The sequence below is a fragment of the Plecotus auritus genome (assembly GCF_963455305.1).
Source record: "Plecotus auritus genome assembly, chromosome: 2".
NCBI lineage: Eukaryota > Metazoa > Chordata > Mammalia > Chiroptera > Vespertilionidae > Plecotus > Plecotus auritus.
The window spans coordinates 145,039,518-145,050,500 of NC_137771.1; the positions used below are offsets into that span (position 1 = coordinate 145,039,518).

General features: G+C 43.8%; 1 protein-coding gene across 1 annotated transcript in view; it reads left to right on the plus strand.

The window, feature by feature from the left end:
- ZBTB11 (zinc finger and BTB domain containing 11) overlaps positions 1–10,021 on the plus strand; it is a 58,173-nt gene extending 48,152 nt beyond the window's left edge. The window contains exons 9-11 of the mRNA XM_080655693.1: positions 4,274–4,432; positions 5,833–6,008; positions 6,948–10,021. Of these exons, the coding sequence (XP_080511819.1) occupies positions 4,274–4,432; positions 5,833–6,008; positions 6,948–7,465 (853 nt within the window). The 3' untranslated portion in view covers positions 7,466–10,021. The remainder of the gene's footprint in view (positions 1–4,273; positions 4,433–5,832; positions 6,009–6,947) is intronic.
- Positions 10,022–10,983: the final 962 nt, after the last annotated feature.

Sequence of the window (10,983 nt, forward strand, 5' to 3'; positions counted from 1 at the left end):
AATATTTTAAAATAATATTAAACTGTTATTTTTCTTCTTGATTTTAATCCCTTTTTTGCCCAGATATTTCTTACTATTTTTTAAAGTTTTATTTAGAAATAAATCACATACCATACAAATTCCCATTTAAAATGATTTAGGCTGCCCACCTGGCCCAACTACACTTATGGGGTCACTGCTGCCGCAGCCCTGGAGCCAGAGGTCCAAGGGGCCTTCTCCCAGTCAGGGCCCCTGGCATAGGGACTACGTCCCTCCTGCCATCCCGTGTCCAAGCTGGACCATAGACACCTGGGTACTCCAGAAGGCACATGAGACAGCCTTCCTCTCCTGGTTTCTAAATGGCCTCCTGGCATCCAGCATCAGGGTCATCTCCTTCATGCAGAGTGGCATGGGTTGCAAAGCTGCCTCTGGCTTCTTCCTGTTGGGCTGCCTGTGTGTGGGGGTGTGACCACAGGTGTGGGCACCGATCTGGCCACTGGCCTGCTCTGGGCCTGTGCTTTGGGCATCTACATGGGTCAGCTGGAGCTGGACATGGAACTGGTGCCCGATGAAGCTGGCAGCTCGAATGAGCAGCTGGACCACGGGGAATGGCCTGGTGCTGGACACCATTCCAAGGAGCAGGACACTAAAACCTGACCCTTCCATCACAAAATAAATATATGTGATTTAAAGAGAGTCTTCAAATATAGTACCTGGGTACCATATGGTATGTAGGAAAGAATGATCCCTGGGGCCAGCCAGAGTTTCTCTATAGGCAATTTCTCTAAAGTGCTGGGCCCTCTGCTACTTTATCCTTCCTTCAGACTCCTTTACTTTCTGCCTGTTTTGATTTCTCCAAAACCTCCTGAAATTGTTTTTTTAATTGAGGTAAAATTCATGTAACATAAAATTCATCACTTTAAAGTGTATAATTCAGTGGCTTTTAGTACATTCACACTGTTGTGCAAGCATTACCACTTTCTTTTTTTTTCTTTATTGATTAAGGTATTATATATGTGTCCTTATCCTCCATTGCCCACCCCCCCACCACTTCCTTTTTAAAAAAAACAACGTTTTTACTGATTTTTAGGGAGAGAGGAAGTGAGGAATAGAGAAATAGAAGCACTGATGATAGAGAAACATTATCGATCGTTGCCTCCTGCACACCCCTTACTAGGGATCAAGCCCGCAACCCAGGCATGTGCTCTGACCAGGAATTGAACTATGATATCTTAGTTTATGGATTGATGCTCAACCATTGAGCCACACCAGCCAGGCAGCATCACCACTTTCTTTTTTTTTTTTTTTTTTTTAATTATTTTTTAAAAATAAATCTTTATTCAGATTATTACAATTGTTTCTCCTTTTTCCCCCCATAGCTCCCCTCCACCCGGTTCCCACCCCACCTTCTGCCCTTACCTCCCCCCCACTGTCCTCATCCATAGGTGTATGATTTTTGTCCAGTCTCTTCCTGAACCCCCCCATACCCCTTTCCCCCTGAGAATTATCAGTCCACTCCCTTTCTATGCCCCTAATTCTATTATATTCACCAGATTATTCTGTTCCTCAGGTTTTTAATTCACTTGATTTTTAGGTTCACTTGTTGATAGATATGTATTTGTTCATAATTTTTATCTTTACTTTTTTCTTCTTCTTCTTTAAGAATACCTTTCAGCATTTCATGTAATCCTGGTTTGGTGGTGATGAACTCCTTTAGCTTTTTCTTGTCTGTGAAGCTCTTTATCTGCCCTTCAATTCTGAATGATAGCTTTGCTGGGTAGAGTAATCTTGGTTGTAGGTTCTTGCTTTTCATCACATTGAAAATTTCTTGCCACTCCCATCTAGCCTGCATAGTTTCTGTTGAGAAATCAGCGGACAGTCGTATGGGTGCTCCCTTGTAGGTAATTAACTGTTTTTCTCCTGATGCTTTTAATATTCTCTCTTTGTCTTTTGCTCTTGGCATTTTAATTATGATGTTGTCTTGGTGTGGTCCTCTTTGGATTCCTTTTGTTTGGGGTTCTGTGCGCTTCCTGGACTTGTAAGTCTATTTCTTTCACCAGGTGGGGGAAGTTTTCGGTCATTATTTCTTCAAATAGGTTTTCAGTATCTTGCTCTCTCTCTTCTGCTGGCACCCCCATAATTCTGATGTTGGTACGCTTGAAGTTGTCCCAGAGGCTCGTTACACTATCTTCAACTTTTTGGATTGTTTTTTCTTTTTGCTTTTTCGGTTGAGTGTTTTTTGCTTCTTTGTATTTCAATTCTTTGACTTGATTCTTGTGTTCCTCTAGTCTGTTGTTGGGTCACTGTATAATATTTTTTATTTCTGTCAGTGTATGTTTAATTTCTAGTTGGTCCTTTTTCATATCTTCGAGGGTCTCCTTATATTTATCGGCCTTTTCTAGGATATTCTTGAAAAGCCTTATAACCGTGGTTTTGAATTCTATATCCAGTTTGTTTTCCTCCATTTCTTTCTTTTGTGATCTGTTTTTTCGTCTCCCCATTTTTCACTGCTTCCCTGAGTTGGTAGGGTAGCTTTGTGTGCTAGGTTTCCTATATGGCCCAGTGGGTCGGCCTCCCCAGTTAACCTGAGGTGGACACTCTTGGTGCACCCCTTTGTGGACTGTGTGTACAGCCTTGTTGTAATTAAGTCTTGATTGTTGTTGGTATCACTGGGAGGAAATGACCTCCAGGCCAGTTGGTTGTAAGGATCAGCTGTGTCTATGCTGGGAGAAGTTCGGTGCTGGAGACAGCGTTATAGGATTAGAGTTGCCAAATTGCAATAGCTTCTGTGCTCAGCTTGGATGGGGTGGAATCTCAGGGCGGAGCAGACAGTCTTGGCTTCCCGTCAGCCTTGCCCTTGTACGCACGCGTGCGCCTTCAGACCTCTGCCTTCCCCGGCTCCTGGGTCTCCGCCCGAGAGTCCAGATTCCCCCCACAAGAGCATGGGTCCCCAGGGGCTCGCCTGGAACTGGGGTTCAGTGCAGTCAGAACTGGGGCTCAGTGCAGTCAGGAGCTTCTGACTCTCTTCCACTAGGGAAAGCCTGTGGCAACCTCCGCAGCCTTTGTGCGCACTGGCACGCGCGCGCACCCCCAGAGCTCTGTCTTCCCCGGCTCCCGAGTCTCCGCCCGAGAGTCCAGATTCCCCCCGTAAGAGCGTGGGTCCCCAGGGGCTCGCCTGGAACTGGGGTTCAGTGCAGTCAGAACTGGGGTTCAGTGCGGTCGGGGGCTTCCCCCTTCCACCAGAGAAAGTCAGCCAGCCTCTCAGCCGCCCTTCCTCTCTGCGCGTACAAAGACCCTTTGCCGTACCTCCAATTCTCCGTGAGCTTTCCTCTTTCCTTCTAGTTGTAGAATTTCCACTCAGCCAGCTTTCCTGTGGTTCTGGATGGTGTCTGTTCTGTCTTTTAGTTGTAGTTTTGAAATTGTTGTGCGAGGCAGCAGTTTAGATGTTTACCTATTCCGCCATCTTGGTTTCTAGCATCACCACTTTCTAATGACAGAATGCCTTCAGCACTCCGCCAGGCAGTTCACAACTGTTTCTTGGTTTGCTCTTCTTGTTTGTGCAGAGTCAACCAGAGGTGAGAGCTTAGGGCCTTTTCAGGTCTTTCCGGAGTGTGTGCACAGCCCTGAAAAAGGGTGTGGACTTCTAGATTCCCAGGAATACATGAGAGTTTTTGTTTCTTTTAATATATTTTATCGATTTTTTACAGAGAGGAAGGGAGAGGGACAGAGAGTTAGAAACATCAATCAACTGCCTCTTGCACACCCACCACTGGGGATGTGCCTGCAACCAAGGTACATGCCCTTAACCGGAATCGAACCTGGGACCCTTCAGTCCACAGGCCGACGCTCTATCCACTGAGCCAAACCGGTTAGGGCACGTGAGAATTTTTCAAAGTCCCTATTCCCCAAAGCATTTTTCCTCTGATTGACTTAGGCTGAGTCAGTTTCTCCATCCATATAGTTAAGGTGAGGCCTACTCCCAACACATGGAGAGAGAATAGGAGATGGTATAGAAGGAGATCAGATGGGACTGAGGAGGAGACAAAAAGTATATGTCCTCTGTAGTAACCTTTGGGAGGTCTGCATGATTCTTTCTAAAATGTTTCTAGGTAGGGCCAAAGAACTTAACATCCTGCAGCCTTATTACAAGATTGGAGTACTAGTAAACTCTTTTGTCTTAAATTGGGATCATCCTGTAGAGTTCTAGAAACCCAAGAATATACTAAATTCTTGAAGCTTATTTTAAAAGAATAATAAGATGATCCAATTTGGTGATTGAATTTTATTATTGCAGATGTGAAAAAAGTTTCTTTGAAGCTAGAGATCTTCGTCAGCACATGAACAAACATCTTGGTGTGAAGCCATTCCAGTGCCAATATTGTGATAAGTGCTATAGTTGGAAGAAAGATTGGTATTCCCATGTGAAGTCTCATTCTGTCACTGAACCTTATAGGTGAGTAAATCTGAGGATACACACACACACACACACACACACACACACACACACACACACACGAGGCCCGGTGCACAAAATTTGTGCACGGTGCGGGGGGGTGTCAGCCCAGCCTGCACCCTCTCCAATCTGGGACCCCTCGAGGGCAGTCGGACATCCCTCTCACAATCCAGTACTGCTGGCTCCCAACTGCTCACCAGCCTGCCTTCCTGATTGCCCCTAACTGCTTCTGCCTGCCAGCCTGATCACCCCCTAACCACTCCCCTGCCAGCCTGATTGATGCCTAACTGCTCCCCTGCCAGCCTGTTTGCCCCTAACTGCCCTCCCCTGCAGGCCTAGTCGCTCCCAACTGCTCTCCCTTGCAGGCCTGGTCCCTCCCAACTGCCCTCCCCTGCTGGCCATTTTGTGGCGGGCATCTTGTTTCCACATGGGGGCAGCCATCTTTGACCACATGGGGGCAGCCATCTTGTGTGTTGGCGTGATGGTCAGTTTGCATATTACTCTTTTATTAGATAGGATAGAGGCCTGCTGCACGGGTGGGGACCAGCTGGTTTGCCCTGAAGGGTGTCCTGGATGAGGGTGGGGGTTCCGTTGGGGCGTGGAGCGGTCTGGGCAAGGGCCCTGTGGTGGTTTGCAGGCCGGCCACGCACCCCAGCGACCCAAGTGGGGGTCCTGGTATCTGGGATTTATTTATCTTTTATAATTGAAACTTGGTAGCCTTGAGTGAAGTCCAGGGCCAGCCAGGGTGTGCAGGAAGCTTGGCTTCCTCCATTGCCAGGGAAACCCAAGCTTCCTGTTCACTCTGTGGCTGCAGCCATCTTGGTTGGGTTAATTTGCATACTTGCTCCTGATTGGCTGGTGGGCATGGCTGTGGGTCTAGCGGAGGTATGGTCAATTTGCATATTGCTCTTTTATTAGATAGTATGTGTGTGTATGTACATACACACACACACTAATAAAAGCCTGTGTGGTTGTCATGCCATGATGCCCTCGGGAACAATATATCACCAGGAGGCTGTGTGTGCAGTGGGTGCACACAGGTGGGCGGGGCTGCATGCACACAGAGCCACAGAGGCAGGTCTTGGCCTCACCGCACGGAAACGCGGAGGCGGGTCCTGGCTGCTCTACCTCCACGCAGCAAGGCCTGGGGTCCCCTGGCTCCAGCCTACCTCTTTGGGGCAATCCATCAAGGAGACCCGGATGGGTGGGCGGGGCCTACCTCTTTGGGGAGATCAATCATGGGGCTCCGGCACTGTGAGAGGGCACAGGCCAGGCTGGGGAACCCCCCTCCCACCCCCGAGTGTACAAATTTTTTGCACTGGGCCTCTAATATATATATATTATACTTGGATTAATTCTTATGGATGCTGATGCTTTTAATTTTTTTCTCTCCATTTTAGATGTAATATATGTGGCAAAGAATTTTATGAAAAAGCGTTGTTCAGAAGGCATGTAAAGAAAGCTACCCATGGGAAAAAAGGAAGAGCAAAGCAAAACCTAGAACGGGTGTGTGAACGATGTGGAAGGAAATTCACTCAACTGAGAGAGTATAGGAGACACATGAACAATCATGAAGGTAACTATATAGCTGTATAATATAGATAAATATATAGAGAATAAAAGACAATCCAATACTGATATTCCCTTTAGCAGCCCTCTTGTTTTTTACCTCACCTTCCTTGATAAGAGATGTATTCCATATCATAGAAGTTTTTTTCAAGTGATAGAGGTGATTCTGAACCTGAGTATCTGACTTGGTGAGCTTAATATTCTCTATCAACATTTTCATGGGCTACTTGGAGCCTGTTTTCTTTTTTTTTTTTTTAATATATTTTATTGATTTTTTACAGAGAGGAAGGAAGAGGGATAGAGAGTTAGAAACATCGATGAGATAGAAACATCGATCAGCTGCCTCTTGCACACCTCCCACTGGGGATGTGCCCGCAACCAAGTTACGTGCCCTTGACCGGAATCGAACCTGGGACCTTTCAGTCCGCAGGCTGATGCTCTATCCACTGAGCCAAACTGGTTTTGGCTCTTTTTTTTTTTTTTTTTTAAATACATTTTTTATTGATTTCAGAGAGGAAGGGAGAGGGAGAGAGAGAGATAGAAACATCAATGATGAGAGAAAGTCATTGATTGGCTGCCTCCTGCACCCACAACCCAGGCATGTACCCTCCTGGTTCATAGGTTGACGCTCAACTGCTGAGCCATGCCTCTGTTTTCTTATCCTAGGATTATAGGATTGCTGTGAAGGTTAAGTGAGACCGTACACAGAAACTCAGAATTGCCTCAGTAACTTCTATCCATGTGCACATCTTAGAGATTATTTTACAGAATCTGGCTTATTCTAAGGTAAACCATGAGGTCCTAAATAAAAGATTGCCATAGTTAAGATAGAAAGGCTTATGCACTACAGTATTCTAATAAAAGCATTATTTATCAGGCAGATTTAATATATTTTGGTACTTGCACACCTCACCACACACACACATCTCTTCTTTTTTTTTAATAGGAGTTAAGCCATTTGAGTGCTTAACATGTGGAGTAGCTTGGGCTGATGCCCGATCTCTAAAACGCCATGTCAGAACCCATACTGGTGAACGGCCCTATGTTTGCCCTGTGTGCAGCGAAGCCTACATAGATGCTCGGACACTCCGAAAACATATGACTAAATTCCACAGAGATTATGTGCCTTGCAAAATTATGCTGGAAAAAGATACCCTTCAGTTTCATAACCAAGGAACTCAAGTGGAGCATGCTGTTAGCATCGTAACAGCAGACATTCATGAACAGGAAAGCAGTGATCCTCAAGAACTTGAGACTGTGGTAGTGACCGGAGAAACTATGGAAGCTCTTGAAGCCGTTGCAGCTACTGAAGAGTATCCATCTGTATCTACACTCTCTGACCAAAGTATTATGCAGGTGGTTAATTATGTGTTGGCACAACAGCAAGGACAGAAGTTATCTGAAGTTGCAGAAGCTATTCAAACTGTTGAAGTAGAGGTGGCACATATTTCAGAAGCAGAATGAATATAGTAATGGAAATTTGTAAAAGTGACATCTTGTGTATACTGAACTCACAGAACATTTGTTTACAATACCATGTGACTCTCCACTTAGACTTTATATGTGAAAATTCTGGGATGTTTGATGATGTTTTAACATTTCTGAATGGTTTGTCCAGCTAAAGTCCATTTACTGTAAAGAAATTGAAAATATCTATTTGATGGCAGTGGTTTATCATGGTATACTTTTTATGAATTAATGTGTGTAAAGGACTATAGTAAATGAAAAACTGTACAGTTTCATTTGCATTTTGACATTATTATATACTTTGAGTTTAAAAGGCTGCACCAGTAAGCTTTTCTTCTCTTTTATTCTCAAAATATAGAATTTTTGTGATTTCATTTGCCTTTTTATAGATTTAAAATTCTAATATAAAGCATTTTAGTCAGATGAATAGGTATATTACATTTTTAAAATGCTTCAAATCTGTGATTCTTGATTTACTATTTATTTTAAGCCCTTATAAGTCAGGGATTCTTTATTTTAAAGCACTTAATGAGTTACATATTGTAATCAAGTTTGCACAGTATACTTACCTATATGGGGCACCTTTAAATGAATAGCTGATTTTAAATATGCCATTAAAATGCATGAAATGCCTATTAGCCTTACTATACTCTTCAAGGCAAGTAAATAGACCATAAGCAAAAAATACTGTTATTAAGCTCTGTTGATAAAAAAATTTCTCCTGAATAACAATATATGGGGGGGGGGGGGTGGAAAAAATTTAATTCTTTTGCTGAAAAATGAACAAGTTAAAACTAGGTTTGTTTGCAGCTTTTGTATCATGTTCTTCTTTGTTGTTGTTTTTTTCGCCCTCTTTTGTTTTTGTTTTTTGTATCATGTTTAATTGTTCAATTTTGTTGAGAAACTGCAATTTAGAAATAGGATAACAATGTAGACATCTATGGTGGTCCTGTGGATATCATATAATTAATTGTACAATAATTTCAGAATAATGAAAAGTCTTCAGTTCCGTTCTCATTATAGTATACTACTTAAAGAAAGTAATTATGGTCCACCAAATTTTTGAAAGTAAATTATTATAAAAAGTTACCTGAGATTTAAATGATATTAATTTGTGTGTTTGATTTTTAAATTCCCACTTTAAGTTATCTTATTTTCTGATTTTCAAAATAACCATTTCTCTCCTCTAGGAAGCTACCACTCAAGCTATAATTGTTAAAATCAAACATTTAAGTATTAAAAGCTAATATAAGGTATAAAATTAAGATATAAGCAAATCATATGTAAATCATTCCTAAAGCACAGGAAAATAATGTGCCTTGATGTACATATATTAAGATACTTTATTCCAGTTCACTTTAAAAATGGCTTCATAGATAAAGAATTAATGTGATGCCATGCATGCATTATACTTGCATATGTAATATTTGTATTCACAAATTTCCCATTATTTCAATAGTTGTGTGGCTGACTTTCAGTTTTAAGTGAATTGATATACAATCTATAACTCTATAATGGCTGTTTGTTTATTGTATCTTTTGGTTAGTGAAAATGTATTTCACCCTGACTAAAATTTGAAATTGTGTCTTTTATGTTTCATTCCCACCATTGTTATTAGATTTAGTTAATTGTATATGGCCATTGATGTATGTCATAAACATGTAAATAAAAGATGTTGAAACTTGTTTAAAAGCATAAGCTTTGGAGTTAAGTTGATCACTATTTTCAATTCATAAATCAGTTGCTGTTATTTGATCTGTTACCAAGTTAGCCTATTTTTTAAAGGGGAGAGGGATAGAACACATTTAAAAAGAACCATTTGGCCCTAACCGGTTTGGCTCAGTGGATAGAGCATCAGCCTGCAGACTGAAAGGTCCCGGGTTCGATTCTGGTCAAGGGCATGTACCTTGGTTGCAGCCACATCCCCAGTGTGGGGTGTGCAGGAGGCAGCTGATCAATGTTTCTCTCTCATCGATGTTTCTAACTCTCTATCCCTCTCCCTTCCTTTCTGTAAAAAATCAATAAAATATATTAAAAGAAAAAGAGAACCATTTGGGGAACACATAATAATACTAAAACTTCTTACTTTTAAACATAATCTAATCACAAAATTTAGTTTAATTGCCAACTTTGGATAATGTGTAGAATTACATAAATTGCATGTAGAAACCAGTGTTAAATTTCCAAAATTACAGCTTTATATTATCACTAGTGGCCCGGTGCATGAAATTTGTGCACATTAAAAGGGAATTAATTAGAGGAAATATTTTAATATTGCTATTTGCCCTTTCTCTATAATAGAAGTGTCAGAGATGAAAGAAAATTAGTAAAATGTATATGAAGCCCTAACTGGTTTGGCTCAGTGGATAGAGCGTTGGCTTGTGGACTGAAGGGTCCCAGGTTCGATTCTGGTCAGGGGCATGTACCTTGGTTGCGGCACATCCCCAGTGGGAGGTGTACAGAAGGCAGCTGAATTGGTGTCTCTCTCATCGATGTTTCTGACTCTCTATCCTTCTCCCTTCCTCTCTGTAAAAAAATCAATAAAATATATTTAAAAAAAAATGTATATGAAAATCTTCCTCTTGTCAGAGTCTGGGGCATGCCACGGGACCCAGAGTCAAGTCCCTGCCCACCCGTGCGCACCTCAAAATCTCACAAGACCCAGACCCGGCCGGCCCCACCCCCATTGGACGAGATCCAGACCTGGCTAGCCCCACCCCTGTCAAGCCCTGCTGGGCAGGAGGGCGCAACCTCAGGTACCCTGGCACACCCTCAGGTCCCCCAGCCCAGCGCTGGGGCTGGGGGTGTGGCCTGAGGTCCCCTGGTCTGGCACTGTGGTGGGGGGCATGCTTTGAGGTCCCCCATCAAGCCTCACCAGGCGGGGGGCATGGCCTGAGGTCTCCCAGCCTGGCGCTGGGGCGGGGGGCATGGCCTGAGGTCTCCCAGCCTGGCGCTGGGGCGGGGGGCATGGCCTGAGGTCCCCCGGCTTGTACCAGGGTAGGGGGCACAGCCTGAGCTCTCCCAGCCCGGGGCAAAAGGCACAGCCTGAGGTCCCCATCAAGCCCTGCATGGGGTGGGGGGGCGCAGCCTCAGGTCCCCAGGCAAGGCACCAGGGAAGGGGGCGCGGCCTGAGTTCCCCCCTCAAGCTCCACCGGGTGGGGGACATGGCCTCAGGTCTCCCGTCAAGCTCTGCCAGGTGGGGGGCGCAGGCTGAGGTCCCCTGTCAAGCCCCACCAGGCAGGGAGCACAGCCTCAGGTCCCTGCTGATTGCTTGTTAAGGCTCGTTACAGGAACTCGGCCTCCACTGTGGGCACAGCCATCTTGTTACAGCATGACGGTCAATTTGCATTTTCCCTCTTTATTAGATAGGATGGGGGGAACTTATATATTTATAAGAATTTCTGTTTAGAAATGCATTGTTTTGTTGTCAGATGACTTTCCCCAAACAGTGTGGATATCCCCTGGTTAAATTTGCTTGTTACTGCCCTAGCTGGTTTGGCTCAGTGGATAGAGCA